This window comes from Mobula birostris, chromosome 14, assembly GCF_030028105.1.
Source record: "Mobula birostris isolate sMobBir1 chromosome 14, sMobBir1.hap1, whole genome shotgun sequence".
NCBI classification, from domain to species: domain Eukaryota; kingdom Metazoa; phylum Chordata; class Chondrichthyes; order Myliobatiformes; family Myliobatidae; genus Mobula; species Mobula birostris.
The window spans coordinates 1,173,050-1,190,745 of NC_092383.1; the positions used below are offsets into that span (position 1 = coordinate 1,173,050).

At 40.2% G+C, this 17,696-nt stretch overlaps 1 protein-coding gene across 5 annotated transcripts in view; it reads right to left on the reverse strand.

Moving 5' to 3' along the window:
* The window catches only part of trpm7 (transient receptor potential cation channel, subfamily M, member 7), a 148,339-nt gene that overhangs the window by 107,124 nt on the left and 23,519 nt on the right, over positions 1–17,696 (reverse strand). For 4 of the 5 annotated variants that reach the window (XM_072277918.1, XM_072277916.1, XM_072277914.1 and 1 more), the window contains exon 2: positions 12,377–12,409. The exons of the other annotated variant lie outside the window; for it this stretch is intronic. In XM_072277918.1, coding sequence (XP_072134019.1) covers positions 12,377–12,409 — 33 coding nt within the window. The remainder of the gene's footprint in view (positions 1–12,376; positions 12,410–17,696) is intronic. 5 annotated transcript variants of the gene reach the window in all.

Below are 17,696 nucleotides of genomic sequence, written 5' to 3' on the forward strand. Positions count from 1 at the left end.
TTATTTATTGCATTACAAACTTCAGATTTTAAAATACTTGGACCTTCAATGTTTTTCTTAATTTCTGGTTTTTCGCCTCGATCGTCTTCAAACAATTCCTGAATATACTCAGTCCATCTGTTCATAATCTCATCTTTTTTCATGATAATGGTACTGTCTTTTGCTTTCAAACATCCACCTGAAGAACACAGGAGCTTTTTACCAGTGATATTCTTGATTTGTTGGTGTAACCTTTCTGGATCAGTAATAGGGATTCTTTCTATTTGCTCACATTCCTGGTTAACCATTCTTCTTTGGCTTTTTGACATTTAGCAATTATACAGGTATATGCACCAACAACAGATGGAACAAATGAAGATATAGATAAATCCTGTGAAGAGCTTGAACAAGCAAAGAATGGATGCAAATCTCAAGATATTGTTATTGTCATGGGAGATCTAAATGCTAAAGTAGGACAAGGCGCTAATGGAAATACCATAGGAAAATTTGGACTAGGGGAAAGAAATGAAAGAGGTGAGAAATGGGTAGGATGGTGCAAGATGAATAATCAGGTCATTCTGAATACCTACTTTAAAAACCAACCAAGCCGCTTGTGGACCTGGAAAAGTCCAGGTGATAACACTAGAAATCAAATTGACTTTATTACTATAAACCAAAGATTTAGAAACTCAGTGACTCAATGCAAAACATATCCAGGTGCAGACTGTAATAGTGACCATAACCCAGTAGTATGTCATGTAAAAGTAAAACTTAAAAAACTAAAGCAGCAAATACCTGAACAATCCCTTGACTACTTGCAATTAAAGAAAACTTAAGACAAAAATTTACAATTGAAGGAAGGAATAGATTTCAAAGTCAAGAAACAGAATCTGTTGAAGATGATAGCAATCATGTAGAAATGAAATTTAACTCTCTAAAAGATGCCTTGGTAGAATCAGCAAAGTCAGTGATTCTTAAAAAAGAAAAAAGCACAAAGAATAAATGGATGACAGATGAAATCAAAAATCTAACGGAAGAAAAGGGACAGAAGAAAGCAAATCCTACAGAATACAAGTCCTTAGATAAAAAAGTTAAAAGCTTATGTCAAAAAGCCAAAGAAGGCACTACCTTCTGATTAACAGTTGATAAAACAGAAAGAGTTGGGGAGTGCTATTAAAGAAGTTTCGAACAAGGTCCATTCAACATAGCTAATGAAAAGACACGTGCAGCTAGTGCCAATGCAAGTGGTGTGACAAACTCAGACAGACATTTATAATAAACTCACCGAACCTATTGGTACCCAAATTACATCACTTTCCAGCTTGTCTGTTATAACAATGCTATCCCCTTTTCGCAGTTTCCAAGACATCCTTTTATTTATTCATTCATTTATGGGATGTGGGCATCGCCAGCTAAACCAGTATTTATTGCCTATCCCTAGTTGGGCTTGAGAAGGTGATGGTGAGCTGCCTTCTTGAACCACTGCAGTCTCTGAGGTGTAGGTACACACACGGTGCTGTTAGGGAGGAAATTCCATGATTTTGACCCAGCAACAATGAAGGAATGGTGATAGGTTTCCAAGTCAGGATGGTGAGCGACTTGGAGGGGTATTTCCAAGTGGTGGTGTTCCCAGGTATCTACTGTTCTTGTCCTTCTAGATGGTAGTGATCGTGGGTCGAGAAGGTGCTGCCTTAGGAACTTTGGTGTGTTGTTGCAGGGCATCGTATAGATAGTACACACTGCTGAAACTGTTTGTCGATGGTGGAGGGATTGGATGCTTGTGGAAGGGGTACCAATCAAGTGGGCTGCCTTGTACTGGATGGTGATGAGCTTCTTGAGTGTTGATGGAGCTGCACTCATCCAGGTGAGTGGCAAGTATTCCATTACACTCTTAACCTGAGCCTTGTAGATGGTGGACAGGCTTTGGGGAGTCAGGAGCTGAGTTACATGCCACAGGATTCCTAGCCTTTGCCCTGCTCTGGTAGCCACAGTGTTTATATGGTTAGACCAGTTCAGTTTCCTGTCAATGGTAATCCCCAGGATGTTGATAGTAGGAGATTCAGTGATGGTGAGACACTGAATGTCAAGGGACGATGGTTAGACCTTCTCTTGTGGAGATGGTCATTGCCTGGAACTTGCGTGGCTCGAATGTTACTTGCCACTGGTCAGCTCAAGCCTGGATATTGTCCAGGGCCTGCTGTATTTGGGTATGAACCGCTTCGCTATCTGAGGAGTCATGAATGGTGCAGAACATTGTGCAGTCTTCTGCCAACATCCGCACTTCTGACCTTATGACGGAAGGCCAGTCATTGATGAAGCAGCTGAAGATGGCTGGCCCTAGGATACTTCCCTGAGGAACTCCTGCAGTGATGTCCTGAGGATGAGATGGTTGGCCTCCAACCACCACAACTATCTTCCTTTGTGTCAGGTATGATTCCAACCAGTGGAGGGTTTCCCCCCTAATTCCCAATGACTCCATTTTTAGCAAGGGCACTTGATGCCATACTCTGTCAAATGCTGCCTTGATGTCAAGGGTTATCAATCTCACCTCACCTCTGGTATTTAGCTCTTTGGTCCATGTTGAGACCAAGGAGGTGATGAGGTCATGAGCTGAGTGGCCTTGACAGAACCTAATCTGGGCATCCGTAAGCAGATCATTGCCGAGTAGGTGCTGCATGATAGCACTGTTGATGACCCCTTCCATTACTTTGCTGATGAGTGAGAGTAGGCTGATAGAGTGGTAATTGGCTGGGTTGGACTGTTCTGTTTCTTGTGTACAGGACACACCTGGGCAATCTTCCACATTGCTGTGTAGATGCCAGTGTTGTAGCTGTACTGGAACAGCTTGGCTAGTGGCACGGCAAGTTCTGGAGCACAAGTCTTCAGGACTATTGCCGGGATTTTGTCTGGGCCCATAGCTTTCGCAGTATCCGGTGCTTTCAGCCCTTTCTTGAAAGTCTCCTGGATTCATGGCTTCCCCTATACCATGGTTGATGGAACACTTATCTGCATTTCCTGTTTCTCAGACTTCCGTTCTCACCCCAGCTCCCCTAATTCTCACTTTTCATCTTACTAGCCTCCATACACAGCACATCACCCTTTGTCATTTTCTCCGCTGCAACAAGATCTCATCACTAGCCACATCTTCTCCTCTGCACCCTGTTCCACCTCTCACAGGAACCAATCCTTCTGTGATGCCCTTTCCTGCACATCCCCCTGACACATTCCTTACAACTATGGGAGGTGCAACACTCGTTCTTACATGCTCAATCCCTGCACGTTGATGAGGGAGGAACAGTCTTTCCAGGTGAGGCAAAGATTTACATACACCTCCTCCATCCACTGCATTGGGTGCTCCCACATTAATGAGACCAAGTGCAGACTAGATGACTAATTTGCAGAGCACCTCAATTTGTCTGCAACAGCCACACCTGAAATGCAGTTTCAATTTCCCTTCCACTCCCATACTGAACAGTCTTCTCCATACCATGATGAGGCCCAATATATCCTACCTGTGCAGTGTAAATTTTCTAATTTCTGATCCTCTCCTCTTTTGATTTCCCTTTGCCCTTTTTCCCCTTTGGATTCACCTCCATAGAGCAGCGTCGAGGGAACGTATGATCCACCTTGCTTCCTTTTCTTAGCTTCCTCCTCTTAAAACACACTTTTCTGTTTAAGCTCAATCATAGCAAACAAATCAGGAAGGCAGAGAAAGCACCATAAGGAAACATGCACATATTAATATCTATTCATGGAGATGTGCCCAGGACTGCTCCAAACACACCACAAGCCTGTTGAAGACAGCAGAACATGGAAACAGCATTTCCAGGACAAGACAACAATCCAGGCCCTCACATCCCAGTCAGTCACATGCAGAGTCCAGCAGAACTTGGAAATAGTTCCAAGTCTATCACCTTCAATCATTCATAATTCACAAAATAATCCCTCTGTTTGTCACATATATAAATAACCTGGATGAAAATGTAAATGAGCTGGATAGTAAATATACACATAATACAAAGATAGATGGTGTTGTGGATATCATAGAAACATAGAAAACCGGTCAACACAATACAAAGCTGTGCCGAACATATCCCTACTTTAGAAATTACCTAGGGTTACCCATAGCCCTCTATTTTTATAAACTCCATGTACCTATCCAGGAGTCTCTTAAAAGACCCTATCGTATCCACCTCTACCATCGTTGCTGGCAGCCCATTCCACGCGCTCACCACCCTCTGTGTAAAACAAACTGACCCCGACATCTCCTCTGTACCTACTTCCAAGCACGTTAAAACTGTGCCTTCTCGTGCTAGTCATTACAGCCCTGGGGGAAAAAAGCCTCTGAGTATCCACACGATCAATGTCTCTCATTACCTTGTACACCTCTTATCAGGTCACCTCTCAACCTCTGTCACTCCAATGAGAAAAGGCCGAGTTCATGCAACCTATTCTCATAAGGGATGCTCCCCAATCCAGGCAACATCCTTGTAAACCTCCTCTGCACACTTTTTATGATTTCCACGTCCTTCCTGTAGTGAGGTTTCCAGAACTGAGCACCAACTGCAAGTGGGGTCTGACCAGGGTCGTACATAGCTGCAACATTATCCCTCGGCTCCTAAACTCAATCCCACAATTGATGAAGACCAGTGCCCCGTATGCCTTCTTAACCACAGAGTCAACCTGTGCAGCAGCTCTGAGTGTCCAAGATCCCTCTGATCCTCCACACTGCCAAGAGTCTTACCATTAATACTATATTCATATTATAGCAGACTGACAAAACAAATACAAGATATAGATCAGCTGCAGATATGGGCAGAGATATAGCAGATGACATTTAACCTGGCCAAATGTGAAGTGCTGCACATTGACAGGTCAAATGCAAAAAAGACAGTACACTGCAAGGGCAAGACCCTTAAAGGTGATGATGAGCAGAGGGATCTTGGGGTCAAAGTTCATAGCTTCCTGAAAGTATCTACCCATGTTGATAGGGTGGTTAATTAGGCATATGGCATGCTTGCCTTTATTGGCCGAGGCACTGAGTTCAAAAGTTGGGAAGTTACGTTGCAGCTTTATAAAACTTAGATAGGCCACATCTGGAGAATTGCATACACTTCTGGTCACACCATTATATGAAGGATGTCAAGGCTTTGGAGAGGGTGCAGACTAGGTTTACCAGGATGTTACCTAGATTAGAAGGCATACGAGATATTGGACAAGCTTGGGTTGTTTCAAGTTCCTGGGTGTCAAGACCTTGGAGGATCTAACCTGGTCCCAACATATCGATGTAAAACAGCGACTATTCTTCATAAGGAGTTTGAAGAGATTTGGGATGTCAACAAATACACTCAAACTTCTATAGATGTACCGTGGAGAGTATTCTGACAGGCTGCATCACTGTCTGGTATGGAGGGGCTACTGCACAGGACCAAAAGAAGCTGCAGAGGGTTATAAATCTAGTCAGCTCTATCTTGGGTACTAGCTTACAAAGTACCCAGGACATCTTTAGGGAGCGGTGTCTCAGAAAGGCAGCGTCCATTATTAAGGTCCTCCAGCACTCAGAGAGTGCCCTTTTCCCACTGTTACCATCAGGTATGAGGTACAGAAGCCTGAAGGCACATACTCAGCGATTCAGGAACAGCTTCTTCCCTTCTGCCATCCGATTCCTAAATGGACATTGAATCTTTGGACACTACCTCACTTTTTTTTTAATACACAGCGTTTGTTTTTGCACTTTTTAAAAAATCTATTCAATATGCATATGCTGTAATTGATTTACTTATTATATTTATTATTTTTCCTCTGCTAGGTTATGCATTGCATTGAACTGCTGCTAAATTTACAAATTTCATGTTACATACCGGTGGTAATAAACCTGATTTTGATTTTCCCCTGGAGCACTGGAGGCTAAGGGGAGATCTGATAGAGGTTTATAAGATTATGAGAGGCATAATCATAACCGTTTTCCAGGAGTTGAAATCTCTAATACCAGAAGATATGCACTTAAGGTAATAAGGGGTTATTTCAAAGAAGATGCGAGGGGCAAGTGTTTTTTTTTAAAAAAACAGCCTGGGATGTGCTGCCTGGGGTGGTGGGAGAGGCAGAAACATGACAGTTTTAAGATATATTTAGATAGGCACATGAGGGTTAGGAAAATGTAAGGATATGGACACTATGTAGGCAGAAGAAATTAGTTTAGCTATCCAGTGAATTACCAATTTAATTGGTTCAGCACAACATTGTGGACTGAACGACCTGCTCCTGTACCGTACTGTTCTATGTTCTGTTAAAGCCCAAGTACTAACTGCCCCCAAGAAGGTAAATTATGCTGAAACTTGTGAACACATTCAGTAAAATAGTTTAGTCCCCCAATTTGTTAAAACATGCATCTCATCAAAACAGGAAGACTCCTCTTTTAATGTGAGCTACAATTATAAAGCTAAGTTAGACAGGGGAAAAAATCTCTTCAAAGTTAACCATACAGTTTCACAAGATGAAGTGGAGCCATCTGAATGATGAGTGGCATCAATACTTTGGAAACCTCTCATCACAACAGGGAGTTTTCCCCTTCACTGTAATTAAAAGAGCTTAACTGTATTTAAACCAGTTCTGTTTAATTTCCCACCTCATCCTACATGCAGGTTAAATTGTCTGTGTGCAGAGGTATACCCAATTACCATCAACAGTTACTGATGATCAGCTGTACAGAGACCTTCCCCAGACCACAAATTGTACTATAAATCTGCCTTTACCTCCAGTCTACCAACAGCAAGCTCTCTGCAAAAGTAAACAAATGGACCTGAATTTTTGAGACACCATTTCTATAATACGAAACAAATCCTTAAACATCCAAAATTAATGAGACTTACAAATTATACAGTATGTGTTTTCATCCTGAGCCAAAGGTAGAAAAAAAGCTATCTCAGTTGCTGGGTCGGAAGTCAATTAACTGGGATTTCCATATATCGATCAATTATACTGAATAATCTATAAGATCGAAGCAAAGCACATTATGTAAATTTAATGTTCACAATATTCATCTGAAATATGGAAAACAGCTCAATTATTAACTGTTTCTAATTTAGGTTATTTTACATAATGGTAAAAGGTTGAATTAATCTGCTATCATTTCAGAGTAAAGCATAGAAACAAACTGGCCTTTGATAGTCAGGGCATTGAATACAAGAATAGGGAAATGACGTCCCAATTTATACAACATGGGTCAAACCTCAACGGAGGTCACGTGCGTTGTTCTGATCAGCTAAGGTATAGAAAGGGTGCAACAATGTAGAGGATGCAGAGTAGGTTCAGCAGGATATTACCTGGAATGGAACAATTCAGTTATGAGGCAAGTCTGGGTTCATTTCCCTAGAGCAGATATCAAGAGGGGATATGACTGGCAAATACAATTAATGCGGGTAAAGATAGGATAGTCTGTAGGACTTCATCCTAAGTAGATAAGATTAAAGATTTAGGCTAAGGGCAAGAGATTTACAGAGGATGTGAAAGGGGGCCGTTTTCACTCAAAGTGCATTCCCTGACACAGTGGTCCTGACAGCATTCAGGTGTAGTGATGCATAACTATGGGATTAACAATTAACGGCAGGAACATGGTGGGAAAATAGCTTGTTTCAATGGTGTATGATTAAAGAAAATAACATTTAATGTAACAACGATTGTACTTTTATACTGGGGATGTGAGCATCATTGGCAAAGCCTCTTATTGCTCACTACAGGCTATCCTTAATTGTTATTGAGGTATTAGTGGTGAATTGTTTTCATGAACTGTGATACTCTCACAGTGGAGGTTCCAGTGACAAAATGGCCTCTCTCCACAATAGCATGATGGTTACTCAGAGGGGAAAATGCAGGTGTTGATGCCCTCATCTCCACTGGCGTGATGGGATCAGGGTAATTGCACTGAATTTTCCAGTTTGTATACAAAACATCCAAAATGTGCATGTAGTGGGGGAAATTCTGCTATACCCAGGATGCACTGCAGTTCAAGTGTTCACTGAGTTGCATTCATTTGGATAGGTGGGGAGTATTCCTTTGCATTAATTTATTCAAATGAGAGGTGGCATCAGACAAGTCATTCACCACAGAATACTCAGCTTTTGTCATTTCCTAGCAGCTTGTCCAGTTGAGATTTTGGTCAATGGCAAGGCTCAGGATGGGGGAATTCTACAACGAAACTATTAAATATCATAGTAATTGTCTATTCTCTCTTGTAGAAGATGGCTATTGCTTGACACTTTCATGCTACCAAAGTTACTGACCACTAACTAGTCCAAGTGCAGATACTGGCTACTCTTTACATTTATTTAGATATTAATGGAATTGAAAGATATGCAATCATCTCTCCCCCCTCCACACACACAGCTGACATTGTGAAAGGGAACTGAAGCAGCTAGGACACACCTAGAAAGTCATAGAGCTGAGATGATTGAGCTCCGACAATCTTTCTTTGTGCAAGGTATAAGCCTATTCATTGGAGAATTTTCCCATTGATAGGCAGCACAGTGTTAGCAAGCCCGACACCACACACAATCAAATTCAGCCTTGATATCAAGAGCAGCCACTCTTGACTTACATCTGGAATTCACTATAATCATCTATCAGTCTGATGACTGAGAGTGGACTGATGGAGCAATAACTGGTTAGATTCCATTAGTCCTTTTTGTGGACAGGATATTCATGAACTATCTTCCACGTTGTTAGATAGCTGCCCTAGAACAGCTTGCCTAGTGGTGCAGTTAGTCCTGGATCATGACTTCAGTAATATTGGACCATTTTTTCTCAATAAATGAACAAGTATAATGTTTTTTTGTTTTATTTATTTAATTGGGTTCTCCAAGTCATAAGTTTTAGGACTTACATGAATATCTGATCACATTTTAGGTCATAAGACCATAAGACAAAGGAGCAGAAGTCCACCATTCGGCCCATCGAGTCTGCTCCGCCATTTTATTATGAGCTGATCCATTCTCCCATTTAGTCCCACTCCCTCGCCTTCTCACCATAACCTTTGATGCCCTGGCTACTCAGATACCTATCAATCTCTGCCTTAAATACACCCAATGACTTGGCCTCCACTGCTGCCCGTGGCAACCAATTCCATAGATTCACCACCCTCTGACTAAAAAAATTTCTTCGCATTTCTGTTCTGAATGGGTGCCCTTCAATCCTTAAGTCATGCATGCCCTCTCATACTAGACTCCCCCATCATAAGAAACAACTTTGCCACATCCATCAAAGTTGCTGGCGAATGCAGCAGGCCAGGCAGCATCTCTAGGAAGAGGTGCAGTCGATCTCTTACTCACTCTTCCTTCAGTTAGTCCTGACGAAGGGTCTCGGCCTGAAACGTCGACTGCACCTCTTCCTAGAGATGCTGCCTGGCCTGCTGCGTTCGCCAGCAACTTTGATGTGTGTTGCTTGAATTGCCAGCATCTGCAGAATTCCTGTTGTTTGCCACATCCACTCTGTCCATGCCTTTCAACATTTGAAATGTTTCTATGAGGTCTCCCCTCATTCTTCTAAACTCCGGGGAATACAGTCCAAGAGCGGACAAACGTTCCTCATATGTCAACCCACTCATTCCCGGAATCATTCTAGTGAATCTTCTCTGTACCCTCTCCAATCATATTTATGCTGAAAGAGAAAATTCTACAGGGATCACAAACTTTCTAGCACCACTTTACCTCTGACTCCGTATTCTGTAAAAATGACATTCTCTAATCTTCTCATCTGTTCCCAGGATGAGGATTTCCTTTCCAGCACAGAGATGTCCTCCTCCTTCACTACTGATCTGCCCTTACCCGCTTCTCCCCCAAACATCCACCCTCACCTCATTTTCCTGCTGCCTTAACATGGATAAAGTTCCTTTCATCCTCACCTACCACCCCATGAGCCTCTGCATACAGCACATTATTCTCCACAACTTCCACCATATTAGACAGAACCCGACCATCAAACACATCTTTACCTGTCCCCGGCTTTCTACAGGGATCTCTCCCTCCACGATTTCCTTGTCCACTTGTCCCTCCCCACTAATCTCTCTCCTGGCACTTATGCCTACAATCAGAAGTGCTGCACCTGCCAATTCATGTTCTCCCTCACCTCCATTCAGGGCCCCAAACAGTCCTCCCAGGACAGGCAATACCACCTGCGAATCTGTTGGAGTAGTCTACTGCAACCAATGCCCCAATGTGGTCTCTTCTAAATTGGTCAGTGCTGTAGATTGGGGGACCACTTTGTCAAGCAGGATTTCCTGGGACCTATCATTTTAATTTCAAACCCCATTCCCATTCTGGCATTGTAGTCCTTGGCCTCTTCTACTGCCATGATGAGCCCACTCTCAGAATGGAGGAACACCTAATTCCATTTGGATACCCTCTAACCTGATGGCATGAACATTTATTTCTACAACTTGTGGTATTTCTCTCCCACTCCCTTCCCTCATCAATTCCCCACTCTGCCCCCTTACCTCTTCTCTTCACCTACCCATCACCTCCCTCCACCCGTGCCCTTCCTTCACTTTCTCCATGGTCTATGCTTCACTCCTATCAGATTACTTCTCCTCCAGCCCTTTACCTTTTCCACCTACCTCCACGCTCCCTACTTAATACCCCATCCACCTGACTTTACAGCATCTTCCAGATTGTACTCTTTCCCCACCTTATTGGGGCTTCTTCCTCTTTCCTTTCCAGTCCTAATGAAGGGCCTCAACCTGAAGAGAGACTGTTTATTCCTCTCCATAGATGCTGCCTGACCTGCTGAGTTCCTTCAGCATTTTGTGTGTTGCTCTGCATTTCCAGCAACTACAGAATCTTGTGTTTATAAACATCAGCTATGTGATCTACAGACCACAGTCATGTACGTTCTAGTTAAATATTCAAGTTAAAAGAAATCACATTTTGGTTACATTTATCAAGCACCAATTCTATTTTATTTCACACAAAATGCTGGTGGAACGCAGCAGATAACCATCTCTTCTTTCAGTTAGTCCTGATGAAGGGTCTCGGCCCGAAATGTCGACTGCTTCTTCCTATGGATGCTGTCTGGCCTGCTGCGTTCCACCAGCATTTTATGTGTGTTTCTTGAATTTCCAGCATCTGCAGATTTCCTCGTGTTTCCATTTTATTTCCTCCACATTACCTCAAGTCCCCACAGATTCTATACTAACCTAGAAACTAGGGCCATTTTGGCTAATTACCCTACCAATCTTTGGACTACAAGAAGAAACTGAGGCACCCAGAGGAAACGTGCACAGACAACGAGAACACACCAACTCCACAAAGACAGCAATAGAGATCATGACTGAACCCCAAGTCCCTTTAGCTGAGGTAACAGCTTTACAAGCAACGCCACTGTGTTGCCTCCTGGAAAGAGAATATTATTGTAGTTGGTTAAAAAGCTCTGTAAAATTACCAGGTGCATTACTCTCTTCCTTGTTGAACTCTTCTATCCTCGACCTCTTAAAGCTATGCGGCTGGCCGGTTCTGGAAAGTTTCTGGTCACTGGAGAGCTGATAGATTGTGATGTGAGGGGACTCAGAGAATATGATTGTGTGATCAATGCTATATCACACCTACTCAATGTGAAGCCAATCAAGATCAATTAACCTTCCTTTGGCAGAACACAGCTTAGATACTAGATCAGTAGCTGTAAATATTAGCTAAATAGGTGTGCTGGTCATTTCTGCTACTTTATAAACAAACCTTTTACTTCAGTTTAGTATTTTCACACCTACATGTATTATTTATACCTAAATTTAAGCAATTCCTAAAAATAAGAGTTAAATTTCTTTTTCGATGTATAAAACACAAGGTAAGCTATATATTTACAATAGAGAGGAAAGACCCAGTTTCAAATAAATTTGATTTGTATTGGAAATTCTTCCCTAAAAAAGTAATCATTAGAGCTGTCACTCTTGACATGACAAAAACCTTAGAACTTATTTTCAAAACTACAAATTTATACTGATATCTCAAAAACAAAGTTCTTAAAATGCTTGTCACTTTTGTATGGGAATAGACAAATAAGACTAATTTGTAAAGACCAAATGCAAAATGAATAGTTAAAATAGAAGGATTCACCTAAAGCTGTCAAATAAAAAGGCACCCACCACCCACATATGGTCATTTTGTTTGACAGCAGAAAAGAAACATCAGCAAGATGCAGCACAGCAGATTTGCATCTGAACAGTGAAATCTCCCCAGAGTAGCTTGACTCAGCCAGCCACTAATGCTCCATTTAACCTACAGCTGCTCTACAAACATTTACTGTTTGTTACATGAACTGATAGTCCTATATAACTAAAACAAAACTGGGACTCCTTCAAAATATGAACATATCAATCTGTATTAGGATTGTAGAGACATCAGTTTGACCATACCTCTTCGAGCTCAGTCTGCAAGGGGAACTGGAACTGCAGATGGGGAAAAAAATAAATAAGTATAAATGGAATAAATAAAGAACAGTTGAGAACAATCAAGTATTACCTTAAAAATTGTTATGTAAACATTAAGTACCAACTAGCTTTTGTTGTAAAGAAGCAGCTTGAATTTTAAAGTTTAAATCATTTACAAAAAAACTCTAAACACTACACCTATCGTAGAATTTCAATTTGTCTGAGAATCTATACAAGTCACAGCAGTTTAGTAAATGATTCAGACAATTTTAAAAATACAGTTGCATTAAGAACTGAATTCAATAAGTAACTATAATACAAACTTGAGTTGAAATCATTTGGAAAACTAGAGACGTTAGTTAAGATTGCTTTACTTACAATCATGGTCATCTGATTATTACAAGCAAGTCCAAGTTTAAATTACTCCAGGTCAGGATCTTCATTCACTTGTTTATCCAGAAAAGTCACCAGTTCTTATTAAAGCTGAATTATTAAATAGTTCTTATGAACTAAATCTACATCTTTTCAGATTAAGAACAGCCATAAGAGCAATCAACATGGACCAGTCAATATAAAAGCAGCAGGGATGATGCACTGGTCTTCTTCAGCATCATTCAGCTGCTTATAGTCGATTCCAGAAAAGGCTGTACCGGAGCTCAGGGCTACACAAATCCTTAATAGCCAATTCTCTAAATAAAATCAAATACGCAAGACTGCCTCAAAACAAAAAGATGAGTCACTGGGCTGAGAAAATTATAATCTTCCCTAATGTGCCACAATCATGCCATACTGCTCTGCAATTACTAATCAAAATAACAAAATTGTTAACTCTGAACCATAGAAAAACTTTATAAACAATAATTTAAAAGGTGGGGAAACCTATCATCAACAAGCTAACCAAACTATTTTAGCAAGAGGATGCTGACTTTCACACAATGCAACTTTGAAATTTATTCACTAGTAGAACAACCAAATGTTGTTACAAATAGAAATAGCAAAATTAAATTACTCAAATTACCATATGAAGGATTTGTCTGGATAGACAGTAAAGGACAAAGCAAACTCCACAAACAGGAGAAAACATTTTGAATTGTTGCGGTAACTTAAATACAGCGACAGCATTTGTTGTCAATCCAAATCATTCACTCACACTGATGTGGAAGCTTTAATAGCAGACCATGGAGACCTTGGCAAGACAGCAAACCAGACAACAGCAAGAGCTTCAGTTTTTTCATGCTTCAATGTGTCACTGTTATTGACAGTCTCAATTCTTTATGCCTGTAAGCTGCATAAACTCCAAGTCCTGCACACACTGCCAAAAGTCATCTTTACTAATTGAAAGTAGCAGCAAGGGAAGATGGCTAATACATACCGTAGTACAACAGTCTGTTTATCATTTCATACATTACACAGTATTGCACATTGGTAAATTATTGTACATATTATTCTGTACTTTATTATTAGTTAATATTATCATATTTATTATTATTGCTAAGTGTTTTTAAATGTTGCTGCTATAATGAAATAATTTCCCAATCGGAATCAATAAGGTGCTTATTATTAATGTTTTCCCTATTGCCCAACAAGCCAAAGTTGTGAAATCCTTAACATTTTTGATTCCTGCCACACAAGGGTAAATATTTTTTTTAAAAAGTCATTTTGGCATCTTCTCTCTAACATACTGCCTTATTTGTAGGAAAACAAGCCATCATTTTCTCTTTAATCCAGTTTAACTGGTCCTATCTTTCTGCCTCAAACCTCCTCCCCACAACCATCACATTTTTCAAAGGCTATTCTGTTTCAGAAACTTTAAGGATGCTGGAATAATTTATGATAATCATTCTTAAATTTAACAACTGCACACTGGTCAAATATTGGATACATGTTTCTTCGTTAAACAAAAGAAGGTTTATTCTTTTAAAATTTGATTCACAATTACTAAGAATACATCATAAACAAGGAAGAAAATAAATAAGCCAATGGCCATTAAGAAATTTCTTTAGCCAGACTGGTGAATCTGTGGAATTTGTTGCCATAGGCAGCTGTGAAGGCCAAGTCGCAGTGTATATTTAAGGCAGGGGTTGATAAGGTTCTTGATTAATCTATGTATGGAGAGATACAGGGAGAAAGCAGGAGATTGGGGATGAGATGGAAAATGGATCATCCATGGTAAAATGACAGAGTAACTTGATGGGTCAAATGTCCTAATTCTGCTCCTATAGCTTATGGTTTTATGGGGTGCTGTGGAAGCTTTCCACTCTTTATTTTGTTTCAGAAATACCGCGAGCCATTTCTGCTAAACTGTGGCAAAGTGGAAAGTGACAGGAAAGAAGACTGTTTAATCAAATTTTCAAAATTATAACATAATTGCAATGATATACTTCAGATGTTTTATATAATCTACAGTATATCCACATCACAAGGAAAGCAGTTCTGTCAATGGAGGCAGAACCAAACTAATTTTCATGTGACCCAAATCTGAAATTTACCATTTGTATTATTTACAGTGACACAAGTTGCCTTTTCAACAGGTATTCTTCGTGCATCTCTTACCATATTTGTTTTATACCATTGCACTCAACCTTCCCATTGCTACAAATCTGGTGGATATCTTTTCCTTCAATTTACTCCTGGTTAACAGTTCACACTTGAATTCTCTGCCTAAATCCCAATACCAAAATTTCTACAGAAAGCTGTGGGATTATGTGCCATAGAGTGGCTCATAAGCCATAAAAATTTTAGATTTTAGATGGAATTATTCAAACTAATGGAAATCTAATGAATTTTATGGCTCATAAGCCACTTTCTGTAGCACATCAGTACTTCTTAAACCAATGCTAAATGTGTTCTATCATTTACCCTATTATTACAAATCAACACCTTCTCTATACTCAACTTTATAAAGTGTGGAGCACTATTTAATAGGAAAAATATTTCTTCAATAATACAATTAAACAAAGGAATAATTAGCAAACTAGATACCTTTAACTCAAGATTTTCCTAAAAACTTAATCATAGAGATCAGATCAAACCCTTACGATATTCAGAGAGCATTAATAACTGAATATACTTGTCTCCAGAAGCCCATCTTGTAAATACTGCAGTTATTAAAAACATTCACTTATTCAGTATTGTATTACTGAGTTTTATATTAATGCAAAAGACAGTAAATAAATTACAGTGTTCATTAAAAGCATTCTAAAATGTGTTAAGCAATTGTTCTACCATTCAGAAAGACAATGACATCGGACACAGAGTGTGTAATTTAAAACACCAGGCATAAGAAATTCAAAGCAACAAAACATTAACATTTTGGATGGAGTCCCATCAAATAACTAAAGATTATATCACCTTTCCATCACAATGATTGTCCATGTCTGCCCATGATCTAGTGACACCCTTAGCCAGATCTTTAACTTCAGTTGCCACGCCTTTGTTCTTTTGACTGGACCCCATTTTATTCAGTTTATCTCATTCCAAAACTTCTATTCACATCTGATACTGTTACAAGCACTCAACATTTCATCCCCACCACCCTCATCCCCACCCCTTGGTGACATCTTAGGTCCTAACTTTTAGGCTTCCCAAAGTGCATCATCTTGATCAGCAGGATTGCTGACTATCTCACCAACTGATCAACACTATCCAGTAGCCTACAACCATTAACACCTATTTGTGCCATCTACATTCCTATTCAAGTTGTCAGTGTAGTAGACTCAGCACCAATCCTTGTCATTGGCTTGTAATCACACAGCAACCTCTATCATCCTCCTCTGCCTATTACCACTTTTCAGATACAAATGACTAACCTGCCTTGAGCCCTTTGGGCTCCAAGCTTCCTGGACCAAGAACAGAAAGTATGGCAAGTCTACCTCACTAGTGAGTTGTTGGACAACAGGATCACAATTACAATCAGGTTTAATATCACCAGCATACGTCATTAGATTTGTTAACTCTGCAGCAGCAGTACAATGCAAATACATAATATAGAAAAACTAAATGACAGTAAATATATACAGTTGCAAGAAAAGGTTTGTAGCTTTGTAATTACCTGGTTGCCCCATTAGTTACTTAAAATGTGGTCTGATCTTCATTTAAGTCACAATAATAAACAATCTACCTAAACTAATAACGCAAACAACTGTACATTTCATGTCTTTATTGAACACGTTGTTTAATCATTCACAGTCCAGACTGGAAAAAGTATGTGAACCCTTGTATTTAATAACTGGTAGAACCTCCTTCAGCAGAAATAACCTCCACTAAACATTCCCTGTAGCTGCTGATCAGATTTGCACAACAGCAAGGAGGAATTTTAGACCATTCTTCCAAACCAAACTGTTTCAGTTCATCAATATTTCCGGGATATCTTGCATGAACAGCCATCTTCAGGTCATGCCACAGCATCTCAATTGGGTCTGGACTCAGACTTGGCCATTCCAGAACACTAATTTCCTTCTTTTTAAACTATTCTGTTGTTGATTTACTCTTGTGTTTTGGATCATTGTCTTGTTGCATCATCCAATTTCCATTAAGTTTCAGGTGACAGATCGCAACCCTGACATTCTCACGTAAAGTACCTTGATACAATTTTGAACGCATTGTTCCCTCAATGATTGCAAGCTGTTCAGGCCCTGAGGCAGCAAAGCAGCCCCAAACCATGATGCTCATTCCACCATGCTTCACAGTTGGGATGAGGTTTTGGTGTTGATGTGCAGTGTCCTTTTCCTCCATACAAGGAGGTGTGCATTTCAAGATTCAAAGTGTATTCATTATCAGCGAATATATATAACCTTGAATTTGTTTGCTTAACAGGCAGTCATAAAGCAAGGAACCCAAAAGAACCAATTAAAAAAAGACAAGACAAACCCAATGCCCACAAAGAAAAAAAAACAAATGCAAACAGTAGGAGTGAGCAACAACAACAGCAGCATTCTGAACCAATTTGAGTCCTTGGATCCAGATCCCCACAGCAGCTCGGAGTAGGCCCAGAGACCCTATTCATATTAGCAGGGCAAGTCACAGCAAAGCTCGCAGACATAAATAGCAGCTACGGCAATTCCACCAGAAAGTTAAGACTTTTGTTTTATCTGTCCGCAGAACATTGTCCCAGAAGCTTTGTGGAACATCCAGGTGGTCTTTTGCAAACTTGAGATGTACAGCAAAGTGATTTTTTGGGAAAGTAGCAGTTTCCTCTGTGGTTCCTTCCATGAACTCCATTCTTGTTCAGTGTTTTTCTTATAGTGGACATGTGAACATAAATTTAGCAAGTTCTAGAGGTTTCAGCAGGTCTTTTGCTGTTACA